This window comes from Scyliorhinus torazame, chromosome 1 (assembly GCF_047496885.1).
Source record: "Scyliorhinus torazame isolate Kashiwa2021f chromosome 1, sScyTor2.1, whole genome shotgun sequence".
In the NCBI taxonomy this organism is placed as follows: Eukaryota; Metazoa; Chordata; class Chondrichthyes; order Carcharhiniformes; family Scyliorhinidae; genus Scyliorhinus; species Scyliorhinus torazame.
Genome location: NC_092707.1, coordinates 276,704,985 through 276,727,961, shown reverse-complemented (window position 1 = coordinate 276,727,961; position 22,977 = coordinate 276,704,985). Strand labels below are relative to the sequence as shown.

The 22,977-nt window shown below is 51.4% G+C and overlaps 1 protein-coding gene across 1 annotated transcript in view; it reads right to left on the bottom strand.

The window, feature by feature from the left end:
• The window catches only part of LOC140421638 (uncharacterized), a 165,854-nt gene that overhangs the window by 53,926 nt on the left and 88,951 nt on the right, over window positions 1-22,977 (bottom strand). Inside the window, exon 11 of the mRNA XM_072506436.1 lies at window positions 18,303-18,421. Coding sequence (XP_072362537.1) covers window positions 18,303-18,421 — 119 coding nt within the window. The remainder of the gene's footprint in view (window positions 1-18,302; window positions 18,422-22,977) is intronic.

Sequence of the window (22,977 nt, the reverse complement as noted above, 5' to 3'; positions counted from 1 at the left end):
GGAAACGGCCGCCAAAGGGATCCAGTGTCAGAGGGCAGGAATCACAGGTGTCCACCTCCAGTTCTGCTGTACCGTCTGGGGAACCACGTAGACGTAGTCAAAGGGCCCGTAAGGCCAAACAATTAGACACTGAGTAAGTTGGCACGGGTGCAGGGCACAGATGAGTTTTAGGGGCTAGGGCACGTGCATGAACTCCTTTGGTTATTAAAGTCAATGTTACACCTACAGAAGCTGCCTTTGTGCTCTGTCCAAAGCATGCGGGGGTGTCATGTACGTTGAGCGCAAGTGTGTGTGTGAGGGGTGGTGTTACCTCAGCCCCAGGTGAGTCTGCCCCGTTCCCCCTGGGCCGCCATCAACATCCCCCGGGCAGAGGACGAGACCGTGCGCTGCAGTGTCACAGCCGCATGCAGGGATGGTCCGGGTGGATGGTGGTACTGTGGCCATGGGTCAGACATAGTCCAACGATGTGGAGCCAGGAGCTCACCGCAGGGCGGGTTGTCATCATCCTCCATGGCCTGCAATAGACACGCGTCCACCCGCAACTGTGTGAGCCCGGCCCGTTGTGCCGCAGGTGGATCGGCAATGGGGGGGGGTGGTGTGCATGCGGGTGGGGTGGGTGGGGTTGGGGAGGGGGGTGAGGGTGCTGGGTGGGTGGATGGGTGGGGGGTGTGGGTGGTCGGCTGTTGCCATGGTGTGCGGTCTGTGGCCATACTACCCGATTCCCACGCCCATCTAGTCAGTGAAGCGGGCGGCTATCAGTCTGTCCCGTGCCCGCTGGGCCAGCCGGTAACGGTGGACAGCCACCCACCTGTGTCTAGCACGTCTGCCCTGACCATTGCCCCCATCCCCCTCATCTGGGGAGGACTGCGCCTCTTCCTGCTGCTCCTCCACTCCGCCCTCCTCTGCCTGCGGCACATTGCCCCTCTGCTGGGCTATGTTGTGCAGGACGCAGCACACCACAATGATGCGGCCGACCCTATCTGACCGATACTGGAGGGCGCCCCCAGAGAGGTCCAGGCACCTGAAACGCATCTTCAGCATGCCAAAGCACCTCTCTATCACTCCCCTTGTCGCTACATGGGCATCATTGTAGCGGTTCTCCGCCTCATTGCGTGGCCTCCGTATAGGCGTCACCAGCCACGATCGCAATGGGTAGCCCCTGTCGCCCAGCAACCAGCCCCTCAGCCGGGGATGGCGTCCCTCCTACATGCCGGGGATGGATGACCGCGACAACACGTATGAGTCATGTACACTGCCTGGGTAACGGGCGCAGACGTGCAGGATCATCATGCGATGGTCGCAGACCACCTGTATGTTCATCGAATAGCTCCCCTTCCTATTGGTGAACACGGCCCTGTTATCTGCAGGTGGCCGCACGGCGACGTGCATCCAGTCGATCGCGCCCTGGACCATGGGGAACCCGGCCACGGCAGAAAAGCCCACGGCCCGGGCATCTTGGCTGGCCCGGTCCACAGGGAAGCGGATGTAGCGGTGCGCCATGGCATATAGGGCATCTGTCACTGCCCGGATGCACCGATGCACCGATGTCTGCGATATGCCGGACAGGCCCCCACTCGGTGCCTGGAATGACCCCGTTGCATAAAAGTTCAGGGCCACCGTAACCTTGACGGATACGGGGAGAGGGTGTCCCCCGCCAGTGCCACGCGGTGACAGGTGTGCCAGCAGGTGGCAGATGTGTGCCACGGTTTCCCGACTCATCCGGAGTCTCCTCCTGCATTCCCGGCCCGTGAGGTCCTGGTATGACTGCGGGGCCGGTACACACGGGGCGCCCTCGGGTGCCTCCGTTGCCGTGGGGCCGCGACGTCCTCCTCCCCCTCCTCGTCCTGTCGGTCAGGTGTCCCTCCAGCCTGGGCGGCTGCCGCCTGTCCCTTTGCGGCAGACTGCGCTGCCTCTCTGGCACGCTCCTCCTCCTCCTCCTCCTCATCTAGGGCAACATAGACATTAGCGGCTGCCGCCACGGCGACCAACACCGCTGGATGATCGGAAAACATGACGGCCTGGTGGGGGGGAGGGGAACGACGACATGTCATCATTGCCCATATCCCCTCCTCCCCCCAGCCAGGTGGCATGGACCGCATGTGTCCAACTGTTGGAGGCTGGCACCTGGCCAGGTGGACCAACTCACTTGCCCTCGCATCCCCCTCCCTGGCACGGACCCCCCATCCCCCTCCCCGGCACGGACCCCCCCCAACCTCCTTCCCGGCACGGACCCCCATCCCCCTCCCCGGCACGGACCCCCCCCCAGCCTCCTCCCCGGCACGGACCCTCCCAACCTCCTCCCCGGCACGGACCCCAACCTCCGCCCCGGCACGGACCCCCCATCCCCCTCCCCGGCACGGACCCCCCCCAACCTCCTCCCCGGCACGGACCCCCCCCAACCTCCTTCCCGGCACGGACCCCCATCCCCCTCCCCGGCACGGACCCCCCCCAACCTCCTCCCCGGCACGGACCCCCCCACCTCCTCCCCGGCATGGACCCCAACCTCCTCCCCGGCACGGACCCCCCCATCCCCCTCCCCGGCACGGACCCCCCCCAACCTCCTCCCCTGCACGGATCCCCCCCAATCTCCTCCCCGGCACGGACCCCAACCTCCTCCCCGGCACGGACCCCCCCTCCCCCTCCCCGGCACGGACCCCCCCCAACCTCCTCCCCGGCACGGACCCCCCCCAACGTCCTCCCCGGCACGGACCCCCCATCCCCCTCCCCGGCACGGACCCCCCCCCAACCTCCTCCCCGGCACGGACCCCCCCAACCTGCTCCCCGGCACGGACCCCAACCTCCTCCCCGGCACGGACCCCCCATCCCCCTCCCCGGCACGGACCCCCCCAACCTCCTCCCCGGCACGGACCCCCCCCAACCTCCTCCCCGGCACGGACCCCCCCCAACCTCCTCCCCGGCACGGACCCCAACCTCCTCCCCGGCATGGACCCCCCCATCCCCCTCCCTGGCACGGACCCCCCCCCCAACCTCCTCCCCGGCACGGACCCCCCCAACCTCCTCCCCGACACGGACCCCAATCTCCTCCCCGGCACGGACCCCCCATCCCCCTCCCCGGCACGGACCCCCCCCCAACCTCCTCCCCGGCACGGACCCCCCCAACCTGCTCCCCGGCACGGACCCCAACCTCCTCCCCGGCACGGACCCCCCCAACCTCCTCCCCGGCACGGACCCCAACCTCCTCCCCGGCACGGACCCCCCATCCCCCTCCCCGGCACGGACCCCCCTCCCGGCACTCCCCCGGAGCCCAGCCCACTCTAACCACCCCCCCCCCGCCGCGCACACACACACACAACCCGAGACACACCTCCCCTCACACATTCAGACTGCGGCCACGCCATCGCCTGCCCCGAGCCAACCCTCCAGGCCGTCACTCAGCTCCACGCTGGTCGGCGAGAACCTGGAGCACAGGGTCACGCCGATGAAAAGGAGGTTTAATTTACGTCGACGTGAACGGTCATCATGTCGACGGGACTTCGGCCCATCCGGAAGGGAGAATATCGGCAGGCCGTAAATCGGCTGCCTTGCGCAGACCCGTGCCATTCTCCGACGGCAGCGGCGCCATTAACGCCCCGCTGACTTTTCTCGCTTCGGAGACTTCGGCAACCGGCGGGGGCGGGATTCACGGCAGCCAGCGGCCATTCTCCGACCCTCTGGGGGGTCGGAGAATGACGCCCCTGACTTGTGCCTTGTAGATAGTGGTCAGGCTTTGGGGAGTCAGGAGGTGAGTTACTCTCCGCTGGATGCCCAGCCTTTGACCTGCATTTAAAGCCGCAGTGTTTATGTGGTGAGTGCAGTTGAGTTTGTGGTCAATGGATTTTGAGGATGGGGGATTCAACGATGGCAATGTTGTTGAATATCAATTGGAGAGATAATTAGAATCTCTGGGCGGCATCTACCGGTTGAGTTGCGCACAAAAAGCAGTGCGACGTGGTGCAACCCGACCGGTAGATGCCAGGAGATCCCACTTCCAGGACCTACTTGGCTCACCACGCCTCGCAAGATCGAACATGATCTTGTGAGATTTTGCGATATGAATCCCACCCATTGTGAGAGCGGGGTCACGTTCTGGTAAATCTGCACATTAGAGTGCCTCGGTGGCACTGCCTGCCTGGCAGGGGCACTGCCAGGGTCCAAGGAGTGCAGAAAACTGAGTTAAGTGCGGCCTCGTTGGGGCCTTTGATAGCGGAGTATTTTTGGGGGGAACACCCGGCAAATCTCACGCACTACGGGACTCTGTCCCCATTTGTGTAGATCGCACCCTTTGTGGGGAGGGCGGCATGGCAGCACAGTGGTTAGTACTGTTGTTTCAGAGCGCCAGGGACCCAGGTTCAATTCCCAGCTTGGGTCACTGTCTGTGTGGAGTCTGCACGTTCTCCTCATGTATGCGTGGGGTTTCCTCCGGGTGCTCCGGTTTCCTCCCACAAGTCCCGAAAGACGTACTGTTAGGTGAATCAGGCATTCTGAATTCTCCCTCTATGTACCCGAACAGGCGCTGTAGTGTGGCGACTAGGGACTTTTCACAGTAACGTCATTGCAGTGTTAATGTAAGCCTACTGGTGACACTAATAAAGATTATTATTATTGTTGTTGCAGGCAGTCACTGCATGGCACTTGTGTGGCCCAAATGTTACTTAGTTGTTAGTTTCCGAATGAAGCGTGGGCATTGAGCTTTGAACAAATCACTGGAGGCAACCACCAAAAAATAGATACATTTTAAAAACTTGGACACAGAGGACCTGGAGAAGGTGCAAAGAAGATTTACAAGGACGATACCAGGACTGAAAGGGTGTACCTAACAGGAAGCATTGAACAGACTGGGGTTCTCTTCTCTAGAAAGAGAAGGCTAAAAAGATGACTTGAAACTATGAATCTTTAAAATGATAATGTATTTGATGAAGTAGACGTAGATACACTGTGGGGGATTAAACATATGGAGCCATAAATACAAAAAGGTATGTAATAAATTCAATAGGGAATTCAACAGAAGCCTCAACCCAGAGTTGTAAGAACATAGAACTTGCGACCACGAGTGGTTGCTGAGGTGAAATGTATAGATGCATTTATAAAAATGATCGATAAACACAAGAGAGAAAGTAATAGGAGCATATGTTGATTAAGTTAGATGAAGAGGAGTGGGCGAAGGTTCCTGTGGAGCATAAGCACTGGCATAGGGGCAGGTCGTATGTGATAGGGGCAGGTACAATGTGGAAAAGTGTGAGGTTAAGCACTTTGGAAGGAGGAATGGAGGCATAGACTATTTTCTAAATGGAGAAATGCTGAGGAAATCAGAAGCACAAAGGGACTTAGGAGTCCTTGTTGAAGATTCTCTTAAGGTTAACGTGCAGTTGGCAGTTAGGAAGGCAAATACAAGGAGGAGGAGGGATTTCCACACGGGGGGGTCAACGGGAAGGCGGGGGAAGCCGGGGTCAGCAGGAGTCAGCTGACTTAAGGAAGTATTATGGGGGGAGCAAAAGAGCTAGATTTGGATCTAGCGGGGGGGGGGGGGGGGGGGGGAGAGGGAGGGACAATAGGGTTGCTGCTGCAATGGCCGAGGGGGAACTGAAAATGGAAGAGGTGGTCGGGGCGGGGGGTTCCCCGTCTGGGAGACTGGAGGGTGCAGGAGACGCGGGCACGGGACTGGCCTAAAATAAGAGATGGCTAGTGGAACAGATGGAGGAGGACTTTAAAAGGTGGGACATGTTGCCACTCTCGCTGGTGGGCAGGGTACAGTCGGTTAAAATGGTGGTCCTCCCGAGGTTTCTTTTTGTATTCCAATGCCTCCCAATTGTGATTACCAAGGCCTTTTTTAAGAGGGTAAGCAGGAGCATTATGGGATTTGTGTGGGCGAGCAAGACCCCGAGGGTAAGGAGGGGGTTCCTGGAGCGTAGTAGAGATAGAGGAGGGCTGGCGTTGCCGAATCTGGGTGGCTACTACTGGGCAGCCAACGTGGCGATGATCCGTAAGTGGGCGATGGAGGGAGAGGGGGCAGCATGGAAGAGGTTGGAGATGACGTCCTGCAAAGGAACGAGCCTGGGGGCGCTGGTGACGGCACCGCTGCTGCTCTCGCCGACAAGGTACACCACGAGTCCGGTGGTGGCGGCAGCGCTAAAGATCTGGGGGCAGTGGGGACGACATAGGGGCGCGATGGGAGCCTCGGTGTGGTCCCCGATCAGAGATAACCATCGGTTTGTCCCAGGAAGGATGGACGGGGGTTTCAGAGCTGGCATCGGGCAGGGATTAGAAGAATGGGGGACCTGTTCATCGATGGGACGTTTGCAAGTTTAGGGGCGCTGGAGGAGAAATTTGGACTACCCCCGGGAAATGCCTTCAGGTACATGCAAGTGAGGGCATTTGTGAGGCGGCAGGTGAGGGAATTTCCGCTGCTCCCGGCACAGGGGATTCAAGACAGGGTGATTTCGGGCGAATGGGTCGGAGAGGGCAAGGTGTCAGCGGTATATCAGGAGATGAAAGAAGAGGGGGAGGCTTTTGTAGAGGAGCTGAAGGGTAAATGGGAAGAGGAGCAGGGGAGGAGATTGAGAAGGGTCTATGGGCTGATGCCCTAAGTAGGGTTAATTCCTCTTCCTCGTGTGCCAGGCTTAACATGATACAATTTAAGGTTGTTCACAGAGCGTATATGATGGGGGCAAGGCTGAGTAGGTTCTTTGGGGCGGAGGACAGATGCGGGAGGTGCTCAGGAAGCCCGGCGAACCATGTCCATATGTTTTGGTCATGCCCGGCACTGGAGGGGTTCTGGAGGGGAGTTGCGGGAACAGTATCTAGGGTGATGAAAGTCCGGGTCGAGCCAAGCTGGGGGCTAGCACTATTTGGAGTAGCGGATGAGCGGGAATGCAGGAGGCGAAAGAGGCCGGCATTCTGGCCTTTGCGTCCCTGGTAGCCCGGCGAAGGATCTTGTTAGTGTGGAAAGATGCGAAGCCCCCCAGTGTGGAAGCCTGGATAAATAATATGGCAGGGTATATCAAGTTGGAAAGGATAAAGTTTGCCCTGAGAGGGTCTGTGCAGGGGTTCTCCAGGCGGTGGCAACCGTTCCTAGACTATCTCGCGGAGCGTTAGATGGAGTTCGGTCGACAGCAGCAGCAACCCGGGGGGGGGGACACATCTCTTTTTGGGGGGGGGGGGGGGGGAAGAGGGAGGGATAGGGAAGGGGGGTTCTTTGGGAGGGCATCTGAGCAAGAAAAACATAAACGATCCGGAAAACTGATATGTACGGGAGGAATCCAATGTACAAAGTTCTGTATCATATTGATTTGCCATGTTTATGTCTTGCTATGCGAGTTTTCTCTTCTTTTTTGTTACGGGGGGGGGGGGGGGGGGGGGGCTGTTTATATGGTTGAAAATTCTGTTAAAAATTCTTAATAGACATTTTATTTTAAAAAGGAAGGCAAATGCAATATTAGCATTCATGTCAAGGGGGCTAGAATACAAGAGATGAGGGATGTATTTCTAAAGCTGTATATGGCTCTGGTCAGACCCGATTTGGAGTATTGTGAGCAGTTTTGGGCCCCGTATCTAAGGAAGGATGTGTTGGCCTTGGAAAGGGTCCAGTAGGGGTTCACAAGAATGATCCCTGGAATGAAGAACTTGTCGTATGAGGAACGTTTGAGGACTCTGGGTCTGTACTCGGAGTGTAGAAGAATGAGGAGGATCTTATTGAAACTTATAGGATACTGCGAGGACTGGACAGAGTGGACGTGGAGCAAATGTTTCCACTTCTGGAAAAAACTAGGACCAGAGGACACAATCTCAGACTAAAGGGACGATCCTTTTAAAACAGAGTTGGGGAGGAATTTCTTCAGCAGAGGATGGTGAATCTGTGGAACTCATTGCGCAGAAGGCTGTGGAGGCCAAATCACTGAGTGTCTTTGAGACAGAGATAGATAAGTTCTTGATTAATAAGGGAATCAGGGGTTGTGGGGAGAAGGCAGGAGAATGGGGATGAGAAAAATATCAGCCATGATTGAATGGCAGGGCAGGCCCGATGAGCCAAGTGGCCTAATTCTGCTCCTTTGTCTTATGGTCTATTGTCTCATAGACCAATGAAGACTCCTCGAGTTCGGCTCTTCGAGTCTGTTCCGCTATTCAATAGGATCATAACTGATCAGATATTCCTCAGGTGCACTTTCTGCCCTTTCCCGTAACCCTTGATTCCCTTAGTTATCAAAAATCTATATAGCTCAGCCTTAAATATACACGGTGCCCCAATGGCTCTCTGTGGCAAGGAGTTCCAAAGACTCACAACCCTCTGATAGAAGAAATTCCTCCTCATTGCATTCTTAAATTGGCTCCCCTTTATTCTGAGACTATATCCTCTGGTCCTAGACTCTCCCATGAGTGGAAACACGCTCTCAGCATTTACCCTGTCAAGCCCCATAGGAATCCTATGGGTGCAATTCTCCCATCGGGAGTCCAAGTGCCGACGCCGGAGTGAAAACCGGAGTGTTTCACTCCGGCGTCGGAGCCCGGTCCAGCCCCCTATTCTCCTGCCCCCGGGGGGGCTAGGAGCGGCGTCGCGTCATTTACGCGCGCCGGGCATTGGCGCCGCGTAAAAGCGCTGTTGCCGTCCTCCCCGAGGCCGCTCCGCAAGAAGATGTCGGATGGATCTTGCGGAGTGGCGGAGGAAAGGAGGTCCTCCTTCAGAGAGGCCGGCCCGCCGATCGGTGGGTGCCGATCGCGGGCCAGACCCCATTTGAGGCCCCCCCCCCCGGTGCAGGAACCCCCTCCCCCCCACAGGCCGCCATCCCAGCGTTCCCGCGCTGTTCCTGCCGGCAGCGACCAGGTGTGGATGGCGCCAGCGGGAACCCGTCGTGTTGGGCAGGCCAATCGGCCCATCAGGGCCGGAAAAATCGCCGCTCGCCCGTTGCAAACGGCGAGCGGCGATTCTCCGAGCGGCCAGCCGTGATTCTCGGCGCGCCGGTTTGGGGGTGGGGTGGGAGAATCTCGTGCGGGTGTCAGGGCGGCGTGGCGGGACATGCGCAGCGCCCCGGCGATTCTCCCACCCGGCGTGGGGGGGAGAATTCCGTCCTATATGTTTCAATGAGACCATCTCTAAATCTTCTAAATTCCAATGAGTAGAGTCCCAACTTGTTAACCTTTGCCCATAAGACTATCCCTCCATACCGGGGATCATCACAGTGAACCCTCTCTGAACCGCATCCATTGAAATAATACCTCTCCTTAACTTTCCTTAAGTTGGGCTGAATGGCTTGATTCTGTGTTGTGCAATTGATGTAATTTACCTTTATATGGAACAGGGGAGAACCGGATTGTTTTTCCCAGCGCCACAGCTCTACTCTGTTGGCCCATTCTGATTCCCCATCCATCCTCACCCCCTCCACTAGCCCAGGAACCTACCTGAGAGTCAATAACAAGGCTGCCCACACAAAACTGTTCTTTTTCACATCAAGCAAGTTGCCTCTCGGATGTCCGAACAGTGCCCTCAGCTTGGCACCAATGCCGTGTTGGCTGAGGTCTAAGGCCTAACTTAGAATGAGATTTAAACTTCTCTCCCCATATAGCTCGCCATGTATGTCAGGCCCCAAAATGAACCCAGACCAATATCTAGTGTGTTCTGTATATGGCCTCACTAGTCCACCAGTTAACTTCAACGAAAATAAGATCTATAATTCATGCAGGGAAATTCACGTCAATTTAAAGTTATTCTTGAAGAGAAAAATAATTTATTGTGTGGCCACGAATAAAAGGTAACATTCATATTCCCCACCTTTTTAAAGATATTGTCCAGAATTCTCTGGCTGTTCGTTGGCAGTGGGATTCTCTGCTCTTAACATAGAATTTACATAGAATTTACAGTGCAGAAGGAGGCCATGCTGGCCATCAAGTCTGCACCGGCTCTTGGAAAGAGCACCCTACCCAAGGTCCATACTTCCACCCGATCCCCATAATGCAGTAACCCCACCCAACACTAAGGGCAATTTTGGACACTTAGGGCAATTTATCATGGCCAATCCACCTAACCTGCACATCTTTGGACTGTGGGAGGAAACCGGAGGAAACCCACGCACACACGGGGAGAACGTGCAGACTCCGCACAGACAGTGACCCAAGCCGGAATCGAACCTGGGACCCTGGAGCTGTGAAGCAATTGTGCTATCCACAATGCTACCGTATTGCCCCTTTTTTTTCTTTTAAAGGGAGAGATGACCTCTCGGTCATCTTGTCCTCTGTGTCCCTATTAATGAAGCCGAGGATACCGCCTGCTTTATTAACGGCTCTGACAACCGTTCCTGCCTGCTTCAGTGATTTATACACATGTCCATCCATTTCCCGCTGTTCCTGCACACACTTTTGGAATTATCAATTATCAAGTCTCATTGTCTTGCCGGCAGTGCACTCCGCCCCGTAGTTTTCCTGGCATTGTGGGGTGGTTTCAATGGGAAATCCCATTGACAAGCAGCGGGAGTAGAGAATCTCAATGCCAGCGAACGGCGTGGCCAAGTTCTCCGTCCTCGCTAGCAACGATAGCGGGGCGGACCCGCAATGGAGAATCAGCCTGTTATTACATAGAAAATATAAATGTCCTTGAAAGCTCGCAAACCAAATTCAGTATTCAAAGGGTTAAGTGCCAAACAGTCAAAATACCAAAGCGTGTGATCTTTTTTCTGACCTTGATCACAAGGGGCAACTCAAAGGGGGATGTTTTTGCTCCCTCTGGGCTTAGACCACCCCTACAGCAGAATGCTCACAAGCTAAGACTTTGGACGTTTCTAAAACTGCCTATCCTCAATTTTATCAGAAGTCAATTGTGAAATGCAGTTTTTGACTTCTGGAATCTCAGGTGTCATTGGTAAAGAAATAAGAAAAACGGATGACACTTTTTGTGCAGAGTGAATCAACTTGTATTCCAAACGTAATTTCATATCCTAAATTTCATTAGTTTCCAGCTTGAACATACTTCCTCCATGGCCCTTTCTCTGTTCCCACTCCTACCTGTTGTATTGTAATTATTATATAGGGCGCGATCTACCGGCCACGTGGTGCAACTTGGCCGATAGAAGCTGGGAGACCCCGCTCCCAGGATCTACCTGGCTCACACGCCTCGCTAGATTTAATGCAATCTCGTGAGACGTTGCGATGTGAATCCTGCCCACTTTTTGGAAAATATGCATATTAGAGCGAGGCGTCCAGCCTCACTCTAATATGCAGTTTCCCAAGGCACCAGAGTTGTTGGGATCGATCCCCTTCGCCTCAGAGACCTGGGGCGAGCGCCGTTCAGTGCTGGTCTCCACAAACAGGGACCAGACAGAATGGCATTTGGGGGGGTCTGCCAGAGGATCAGAGGCCTCCAGGGGCATTCCTTTGAGCAGGGTGGCACCCTGGCACTGCTAGTACCACCTGGACACTCCGGCAGTGCCAGGTTGGCACCTTGGCACGGCCAAGATGGTCAGGTGGCACAATCACGGCACCAGGTTGGTACTGCCAAGGTGCCAGCCTGGCATTTTTTACGTGGCGGTGATTGGGCCAGGTGTTTGGGGGGGGGGTGCGGGGGTTGGGCCTCATAGTGAGTTGGGACTTGGGGTGGGGGGAGGTCAGGAGTCATGTCAGGAGCCCCAGAAATCAGGACTCCATTTTTAAATGGCATCCCAATCTCTCGCTACACTGAGGAGAGATGGGTGGAGCTCCTCAGTGCAGAAAACAGGGCTGTGTGCGGCCTTGGCCGCACGTTCCCCGCTGAGGCCCCCTATCTAACCTGAGTGACATTTGATAGCATTTTGTTTCTCAGTGCTGTGAGCGGCGGGAAACATGCAGCTAAGTGCTATAGGGCTGTTCCTATTTAGTTAAATTGCGCCCATTGTCTCAAACAGTTTCTCCTCCAGTGCCCCACTGTTAGTTCTGGTGTATCTTCGACCTCCTCCTTTTCATCATTTACACATTACACATTCCCAACATTATTTGGGAAGAATTGGAGTCAGCTTTCACACACATGTTAATGGCATCCAACTCCACCTCATTATTACTTCCACCAATCCTGGTTGTTCCCACTGTTCGTAACTGGGCATCTGACTTTTAGACTTTAAAGAATCCCAAATTCCTTCAGCCAAGTGGTATCACAGCCATAACCATCCTCTTGAACAGCTGTGCAGCTCTAGCATCACCGTAGTCTACCCCCCCACCAGCTGACACCTTAAGCTGGGTCTGCAGGTACAGACCTTGTTGTATTGTCAGCCATGGCTTCTTGTCCCTCATCTTATGCTGCATCAGGATTGTTCGCATTTCATCTCCAGGGCATTGGTCATCTCATCCCCTCCCTCTCTAAAATGTGAGACGATTGCTTCATGTCCTGATCTTTCAAGGTAGACCCTAAATTTCCTTAAACGGAATCGAGCTGCTCCCAAGACCAGGAAAGTGGAATAGAGTTAGAGGATCCTGCAAGATCTTATTGAATGGTCGAGCAGCCTCAAAGGCTATCTGGCACCCCACCCTACTCTCGCTCATACATGTGATGTTATATTTACCATTGCCAACTGTGGTTAAATGCATTAATCACATGATTTACCCTCACATTCCAGCCATTAGTCGGCCAACACTTCCGTCCTTGTGACGCACAGCCTTCCTACACCAATGGGAAACAAAGGGACCCATTGAACAATGCTTGACTGTCAGCAAAATGGAACTTTCACCCCATTTTATTTTTATATCTGGTAAAGAGAAATGTTCAAAGAAAATTTTAATAAGTCCAATCCCTATAATTTTTCTCCAGTATTGCGCATAGCAGTTTCCTGGAGACTGATCTTCAATTCATGCTGGGGGTCTGGGTGGAGGTGGGGTAGGATGGAGGTGGTAATTGGCAACTCTACTTATGTTCCACTGCTCTTAAAACCCTAATCCCTCATAGCTGGAAAAGCTCCAACACTCTCCAGTGACTTGCAGCCTCCTATTACATCCATGAACAAATCTCAGAAAATATCCTTGTTCTCAGGATACATGAAAGAGCAGTGAATTGAAATGTTATCCCTGTTTCTCGCTCCTCAGATACTGCCTAACCTGCTGAGTGTTTTTCAGCATCTTCTGTTTTCATTTGGAATGACTCGCCAGTGATGCTGTTCCAAAAAATTCCTGGTTCATATTTAAGGGTCAGGATACTTCACAATCCTTTTCATCTTTAGATGCTTATCGGCTGAATGTACACAAGACAATGAGAGCTGGTGTTGCTTTACGAATGTGCAACAGAACGCCAAAGCTTGACGTACAGATGTGGGCTTGAACTGAGGCCCAGAATCAACAGAAACAGTTCAGTCTGAGCCGATCGCTTCCTTTACCTGTGTCTACTTCTTTTCAAACAATATTTCCTTTCTTTCTGAAGCAGAAAGTGCAAGTTTACGGGTATGATAGCTGGACCAGTAACCCAGAGGCCTGGACTAATGATCTGGACACTTGAAATCTAGGCCCACCAAAGCATGGGGGAATTTAAATTCTGTTTATTAAATATATCTGGAATTTTAAAACAAAAGCTGGTATTAGTAACAATGATCATGGATTGATGTAAAAATCCATCTGGTTCAGGGAAGGAAATCTGCTGTCCTCGCCTGGTCTGGCCTGGATGTGACTCTGGACACACAGCAATGTGGTTGACTCTGAAAAGGCCTAGTAAGCCACTCGGCTGTCAAGAGGGTGGCTCACCGCCACCTTCCTGAGGGAAATTAGGGATGGACTATAAATACTGGCCTTGTCAGTCATGACCATATGCTGTGAATGAATTAAAGGAAATGCTTAAAGAAGCAACAAAATTCAGGCTTCTGAATGTCTGGAGCTCAAGGCTACACAGTCGGTCACAATGTAATGGCAGCATGCATGCACAGGTTTACAAAAATAAACTTGGAGGAAAGAGTATCTTAAAAGGCATTCCGTAAAGGTGGAGTGTTTGGAATCTACTCATTGTTTTTAACAATATGGAGCCAAGCTGTGGGAGGTATTTCCCAGAGCAAACTTCACTCTTTCACTATGAATGGAGGGAAACAGTGACTAAACGCAGTTGACCGCTCTTTCCGAAGCTCCCAGCAGCTGTCCCTTCTCAAACATGACTCCTCCAGTCAACGTGAGTCCCATAGGAATTGTGCTTGCAATTTGTTCATGGTCAAATGTTGTCCATGTTTTAAACTTGGATGCCTGGAGAATTCTTTTCCTAAAGAAACACTCACACAAGTGCGGACATGTGTCTATCAACAGCCCAACCCGTCAGCTACTGCTCAAAGGAATTTTCTAAAGTACCATCCCAAATATTTAATTCAGCACATTTGTGAAGAAGAGTGAGTCAGGGGGAGAGGTAGTTTCCAGGTTGGAGTCACAGCCCCTGAGATTCCTCCAGAGCCAAAAAAAAACTTAAATTCCCTGACTATTCAAAATAATTGTTTTATTTGGAAATTATGTGGTAAAATAACGAGGGCATTTGAACAACTTCAACCATGCAGTCGACCTGTACTTAGCATGGGTGTGCTCTCCACCCCCTTTACTCATCAGTATAATTGCTTTCATGCGAAACACAAGGAAACGTTTGGCCCATTGTGATAGGTTTCTCTGGTATCTCTGGGCTCCATTAGTTAAAAAAAATTTTTTTTTAATATAAACTTAGAGTACCCAATTATTTTTTCCAATTAAGGGGCAATTTAGCATGGCAAATCCACCTACCCTGCACATCTTTGGGTTGGGAGGGTGAAACCCACGCAGACACGGGGAGAATGTACAAACTCCACACGGACAGTGACCCAGGGCCAGGATTCAAACCCGGGTCCTCAGCGCCGTAGGCAGCAATGCTAACCACTGTCTGGGCTCCATTAGTGAGTGAGATTGGCTGATTGGTAATCCCCAGATGTTATGGGCCAGGGGTGAGAGAACCCCAAAGTGTATCATGGAGTTCACCTGACCAACAACTTTTAATAGATTGTGGAATGGGGAGCACACGGCCCACTCTACAGGTGTGGTACAGCAGAAATGGACAAGTATTTTTTTTAAAGCAAAACAATGTTTATTCTATGAACTCAAGTTAACCTTTTTAAAACATACAGTGAACATCTTAGCAACCATTAATTCAAATACAAACCCCAAAGAGTACAACACTATGTAATGTTTAATAACTTCCCAAACAACATCCAGAAGACAAAAGAAACACCGTTTAACAGAAGCACATTAGGTTTACATTCACTACTGAGAACATTTATAATTCTGAATTCACCAAATGATCAAGAGATAGTCTTTTCATGGCAGAGAGATCACCAGTACACCTGCTCTGTCTGGCTTCAGCTCCAACACTGAAAACGAAACTAAAACACACCCTGCAGCAAACAGCCTAAAACATAAGTAAAAAGCTGACAGACAGCCCAGCTCCACCCACACTCTGACATCAATGCTAAACACCCATTTCTTAAAGGTACGTTTCTTAAACACCCATTACTTAAAGGTACTCTCACATGACACAGAATTTATTGCCGATTTCAGAAGGCATTTAAAAGTCAACCAGATTGGTATGGATCTGGAGTCACATGTAGGCCAGACCAGGTAAAGATGGCAGTTTTCCTTCCCCCCTGAAGGACATTTGATTTTACAACAATCGACAATAGTTTCATGGCTACCATTAGACTTTTAATTCCAGATTTTTATTGAATTCAAATTTCACAATCTGCCATGGTGGGATTCGAACCTGGGGCCCCAGAGCATTACTCTGGGTCTCTTGATAACTAGTCCAGTGATAATACAGCTATGTCATCACCTCCCCTTCATGCTTCATACATGTATATGACATTGTTCCATTTTGTGTTACAGTTCACCCAGTAAGTCCGGGTTTCTGTGACAACATGCACACTTACATGCATGTTGTGGTCTGGAGCCATGGGTGGTGATGGTAGAGGTTTCAACATTCTTTCCATCATATGTCTAAACAGGAATCTCTCCTGCTCTTACTTCTTGCCATTGACAAGTATTGGAAGTGTTCAGAGGTTGATACACCTGTTTTGGTGGCATTATGAACAGACCTTTCTTGACGATCAAATCCTCGGGTGAGATTCTGGCCCTGTGGGAGGTTTGCTACCTACTGTGCCACAAGACCTCCTTGCTAACACGTGTAAAGCCACCTAATTCCATTGGTACATGACCTAACTCCTGATTCAGCCCCTGGAAATCTAATCATTATCCTTTACTAATATGGCAGGCAAAACACTTCCAATATGAAATGTGTGCACATGCATGCATGCGTGTGCAGACGCACTCACAGTGCACGTTCGAGTAAGCACCTGCTTTTAAAACTGCCAATGAATCTCGAGGCTGTTGTGTTTTGTTCTGTTCTACTGTGGGAGTCAATGCGACACTAAAGTGAAGTTAGGTTTGTTTGCAACAGCTGCCTGCTCTTATTTACAGAGGTATATTTGAAGTCCAAATTTTTACGATATGATTGCTTAACATGTCCATTACTTAATGCCTGTAATTAAAAACAAGTGCATCGAGGGAGTTAATATGAGCGTGTTAAAAATTCGTACGGAAACACCTTGTGAAAGCAACTCAGCTGAACCAAACCTAGAGTGCACAGCCCCAGAAAGGACTGTCAATCTTTAAGGAGTGTTTACTTATTCAGTAGCCTTGTCCAGGATCAATAATATCATTTCCTCTCAAAACAAAGAGTGCATTTTGTATAAACTTGCCCCTTTTCCCTTTGATACTATTCAAGTGAGCGTCGTTTCAGGTTTTAGTATTTACTTTTTTCTCGGGAACCACACTCTAATACCCCAAATTTGTAATCAAGCAACTTTTGAGATCGTGATTTCAAAGAAATGTTGCTAACAGCTGCAACAGTATCCTGGTGTTCCTGTATGTTCAAAGAAATAATATGTAGAAATGGGGAAATAAATTAACATAAGAAAATTTTGTAATCTAAAAAGATATGACAGACAGCGAGAGTGAGAGAGAAGAGAGAGGATATTAGCTAATGTTCCATTACAAACCCATTAACAGGCTGGTTTGGTCCACAATAGACAGTCAGGAGCATAGATAAAGACAGGGAATATTCTGTGAGCAATCTGGATTAGTTCAGCACTTTATAGTATTGACACCCTAGCTGTTAATAAAACAAATTCATCCTTTCTGTTGTATTTCTACAATATTTAGTAAAACATCATACAGCGGATATTTAGAGCACAGAAAGAGGCCATTCAGCCCATCGTGTCTGTAATGGCCCTCCAATGAGCAATGCAACTAATGCCATTCCCCACCTTCTCCCCATAACCCTGCACATTCTTCCTTTTCAGATAACAATCCAATTCCCTCATGAAATGCCTGGATTGAACCTGCATCCACCACCCTCTCAGACTGTGCATTCCAGATCCTAACCGCTCGCCACGTGGAAAAGGTTTCTCCTCCTGTCTCCGTTGTTTATTTTGCCAATTACCTTCAATCTGTGTCTCCTCGTTCTCTGTGCCCTCCACTAGTGGAAAGTTTCTCCTCATTGATTCTGCCCCTCATGATTTTCAACACCTCGATCAAATCTCCTCTCAAACCTTCTCTTCTCCAAGGGAAACAGTCCTAACTTCTCCAATCTATCTGCACAGCTGAAGTTCCTCATCCCTGGAACCATTCTCGTGAATCTATTCTGCGCTCTCTCTCTCTAACGTCTTCACATCTTTCCTAAAGTGTGGTTCCCAGAACTGGTCACAATATTCCAGCTGAGGTTGAACCCAGTGTTCAATGCAAGTTGAATATAATCTTACTCTTGAACTGGGCCCCTGTTAATAAAGCCTAGGCTACTCCATGCTTTATTAACTGCGCTCTCAACCTGTCCTACCACCTTCAATTGCTGGTTTTAAAATTGTTTTCAGATTTTTCTCATTTTTGCTTCCACTTGTGTGCAGAGAAATTAGGTGAAAAATCCTTTGCAGGAATATTGGCCTAAATTCTTTGGTCTGGCCCGCCGCAGGAATTGTTGGGGGCAGGACGGGTAATTTGATGGATTGGCAAAAGGTTTGTTGACCTCGGGCAGGAATTTCTGGTTCCGGGGCAGGTAGGACTGGACAATCCCACCCTTTGTCAAATAAAATTTGGCCGGGAAAATGCTAATTTTTAAAAATACTGCTTTCCAAGGATGTGTCTCTGTTCGTGGGGCCGTTAACTAAAGGGGGGGGGGGGGGAAGAGGAATTGTTTTGCATTTCATTAAAAGATGGATTGTACTCATTAATTCACCTTGGCTCTTAGCTTCACACTTCTGCAGTCATTCTTCATCTTCATAGTCATGTACTCACATACCAAGATCTGACGTCGAACCTACCCCTTTTTCCCATCTGTTGCGATTAGCACTCGCTTTCTTGCACAGTTTTAGTTTGAGCTCTTTTTTCTCCAACAGCTTCAGTTCACTGATTTGTTTCTCTGCTTGCAGTTCCTCGGTCTCTGTTGACAAACACATTTGCTTGTTTTAGTTTTGTGCGTCACTGCCTTAGACATTCCTTTCCCATGATCCCTTTCTTTGCAACAGACTGTGAAGGTGAGGGGTGCATTGATTGCTTTGTATCCAAAATTTGTATGTGAGTGGCCATCATCTTCCAGGTCTTCCCAACTCTCCATTTAACCAACCGTCACTTGACTTGATCCTAAGTTCCCAACATCTTATCCTCAGTCCCCAACATGCCCCTATCTCACCCCAGCTCTTTGATTATTCAATTTTCCTTCAGCCGCCCCACGATAGCTCGCGTCATCAACCTGATTCCATACTTCATTGCTCTCCCCATCTTCTTCAAGACTACCTTCAGCACCCACTTCTGCAGTAGCTATTCCCTGACAATAAATGCTCTTCCCTGGCCGAGGAATGTAAAAGTAGGAGTCAGAATCTCAGAATAAGGGTTCGATCATTTAGGACTGAGACAAGGATAAATTTCTTCACTCAGAGCATTGCGAATCTTCGGAGTCCTCTAGCCCAGAGATTCTCACTTATTGAGTATATTCAAGACAGAGGCAATAGATAGATTTTGGATACTAAGGGAATTACGAGATATGGGGATAGTTTCGGAAGGTAGAGTAGAGGTAAAAGATCAGCCATGATCTGATTCAACAGCAAAGTGACCCTGAAGAGCTGAATAGTCTACCCTATCACACTTCTTATGGTTTTGTGTTCTCAATTCTTGCAAAACTGTTACTGCCAATTTTACCCTTTAAACTCATTCTTTTTTAAAAATATTTTTATTCAAGGCTTTTGAACAAAAATATACAGAATATCAGAAGAACTACACATCAACCCAATAAACAACCACAACCCTCCAGCCCCACTGACCCCAACCCCATCCCACGTCCCGCCTTCCCAATTTTAACCCCATCCCCCCCCCCCCCCAAGAAACCCCTACCCCTTGCTGACCCCTCAATCCTCCTTGAAGAAATCGATGAACGGTTTCCACCTCCGGGTGAACCCCTCACCGACCCCTGCAGAGTGAACTCGACCTTCTCCAACTTCAGGAATTCTGCCAGGTCGCTCACCCACACCCCCTGCCTTCAATGACCCCCTCCCCCAGGACTCCCAGTTCTTCCGACACACCAAATATCGCCACCTCCGGACTCGGAGCCACTTCCACAACCAGAGTCTCGGACATCACATCCAAGAACCCCTACCAGAACCCCCTCAGCCTTGGACACGGCCAGAACATGTGGATGTGATTCCCCCCCCCCCCCCCCTCCATCCCTGCACACCGCCCACACCTGTCTTCCACCCCCTCAAAGAACTTGCTGATCCGCATCAACATCATGTGGGCCCGATGCACCACTTTAAACTGGATGAAGCTTAACCTCGCACACGACGAGGACGCATTCACTCTCTGCAAGGCCTCAGCCCATGTCCCGGCCTCCACCTCCCCTCTAAGCTCCTCCTCCCATTTACGCTTGACATCCTCCCCCAGGGCGCCCTCCCTCACTATCAATTCCTTCCACCCCTATTTCGGCCTCCGACAAGAACTTGTCTTGCAACAACGGAGGTGGCAGCCCCGGGAAGGTCGGCACGTCTCTCATCACATAATCCTGATTCTGCAATCCATACAATTCCTCCAACTCCTCTAGCCCCGCACATTTACCCCCTGTAAACAATTCCCTGAAGTACTCAATCAGCTGCAAACGCCCTACCCTCCAACCCCAAGTGCTCCCTACACTCTTAAAGCCAACACCACTGTGCCCACGTATACCTGGCCAGTGAGAGCGGCAAAGGCACCAACAACAAAGCCCTCAAGCTCATTCCCCTACACGATGCTGTCTCCACCTGACCCCAGACCTACCTCGCCTCCGCAGTCCATTTCCTCACCATCTCAATATTTGACACCTAATAATAATTCATCACATTTGGCAACGCCAGCCCTCCCCGCCTCATTCCAAAAATAACTGCCGCACTGCAGGGCCTTCCCCACCCACACAAACCTCGAGATCAACCCATTAACTTTCCTGAAAAAATACTTAGGGACAAGATAAAGAGGTTCTGAAACACAAACAGAAACCTAAGCAGCACTGTCATTTTTACTGTCTGCATCCGCCCTGCCAAACAGCGGCGAGACACCCCATCTCTTAAAATCCGCCTTCAGCCCCTACAAAATCGAGCCAAGCTCCGCGCCACCTGAATACCAAGGTACCTAAAGCTTGTCCCCACCACTCTGAACAGCAACTCCATTAACCTCCTTTCCTGTCCCCTGGCATTAATCACTCACTCTCTCCCATGTTCAACTTATATCCCCAAAAAAGGCCAAATTACCCTAAGATCTCCATAATCCCCCCAATGTTGCCCAATGGGTCCAAAATGTATAATAATAAGTCATCCGCATACAGTGAAACTCTATGAAATGAAATGAAAATCGCTTATTGTCACAAGTAGGCTTCAAATGAAGTTACTGTGAAAAGCCCCTAGTCGCCATATTCTGGCGCCTGTTCGGGGAGGCTGATACGGGAATCGAACCGTGCTGCAGGCCTGCCTTGGTCTGCTTTCAAAGCCAGCAATTTAGCCCTGTGCTAAACAGGCGCGATTCTCCCCCCACACGCCGGGAGGTAGAATCGCCGGGGTGCCGCGCGAATTGCGCCACGCGAATCGCGCCACGCGGCCCCGACCCCCGCACGCAATTCTCCCACCCCCCGGAAACCAGCGCTGCGCGATTCGCACCGGGCCATTCGGAGAACCAGCGAGTGGCGATTCTCCGGCCCAGATGGGCCGAGCGGCCGCTACGACACGACAGGTTCCCGCCGGCGCCATCCACCCCTGGTTGCTGCCAGCGGGAACGCTGGGGGGGGGGGGGGCGGCCTGTGGGGGGGCTCCTTCACCGGGGTGGCCTCCGATGGGGTCTGGCCCGCGATCGGGTCCCACCGATCGGCGGGCCAGCCCCCCCCCCCCCCCCCCCCCCCCCGGGCCTACCTCCTTCCGCACGCGGCCCCAGAACACCGGTGCACCGGTGCCATGTTGGCGAGGGGCTGGCGCGTGTAAGACGTTCCCCGTGCATGCGTAGGATGGCGCGGCCCAACTACGCATGCGCAGGATTGGGTTGCCCCAACTGCGCATGCGCGGGTTGGCACGGTGCCCATTTGGCACTGTGTAAGGACGCTGGAGCGGCGTGAATCGCTCCAGCGCCGTGCTGGCCCCCTGTGGGGGCCAGAATAGGTCGTGCCCGGGCCCTGTTTGCGCCGTCGTGAAACGCGACGGCGTTCACGACGGCGCAAACACTTAGTCTCCATTTTGGAGAATCGTGCCCTATGTTCGGCAGCCACCTGCCCAATCCCTCCCCAGTCCTTGGATGCCCTAAGCACCATTGCCAGCGACTCTACCACCAAGACGAAAAACAACGGGGAGAGCAGGCACCACTGTCTCGGCCCGCAGCGAAACCCAAAGTACCCCTAACTCACTCAATTCATCCGCAAACTCACCACTGGTGCCTTGTGCAGCAGCTGATGGGCCAGGATCCTATTCGCTTTCCCCCTGTACTCGTAAACTGCCCCTCTGGCTCTCCGCAGCTGCCCATTGCCTTCCCAGTAGATACGAACCCAAACTCCATCTGGGGCCTCAGCTTCTCCTTCAACAACTCCTCCTCTGGTGCCACAGAGTACCTCCTATCCACCCTCAAGATTTCATCGACCAGCCTTGCCCTGTCCTCCCGCTCCACCCTTTCCCAACTTGAGACTCATTCTTCACCACTTTGTTATCATGGCGAGTGACACGGTTATAAAATTTAACTTTAAAGAAACAGCCTTAGAAACATTCAAGAGTCAATAATATTGTTTAAATAGCATTTTAATACTGATTAAGAAGATAAATGGCAATGTCAGCTCTGTATATTGATTCTAGAAGATACATAATGTCGGCCAGTACTGAGATACCTCCTGAGCAAGACTATTAGCCAAGCTAAAGTCTATGTGTGACAATTTCCAGAAACAATCGTCAAGACAACAACTTGTATATATGTAGCATTATTGATGTAAGAAAATGTTCCTTATGTCATGTCACAGGAACAACTATCAAACAAATCCTGATACCGAGCCACAATAGACAACATTAGGCAACTAAAAGCTTGATTAAAGAGGTAGGTTTTAAGGAGTGTCTTAAAGGAGGAGAAAGAGGTAGGTTGGCGAGAAGGTGTGGGGAGGGTATTCCTGAGTTTAGCACCCAGGCAATTGAAGGCATTGCTGCCAATGTTGGAGCGATTAAAATCGGGGATGTGCAAGAGGCCAGAATTGAGGGGCGCAGACATCTTGGAGGATTGTAAAAGCAAATTAATTTAATAATAATAATCTATATTAGTGTCACAAGCAGGCTTACATTAACACTGCAATGGAGTTACTGTGAAAGGCCCCTAGCCGCCACATTCCGGCGCCTGTTCGGGTACACAGAGGGACAATTCAGAATGTCCAATTCACCTAACAAGCCCGTCTTTCGGGACATGTGGGAGGAAATCGGAGCACCCGGAGGAAACCCACACAGACACAGGGGGAACGTGCAG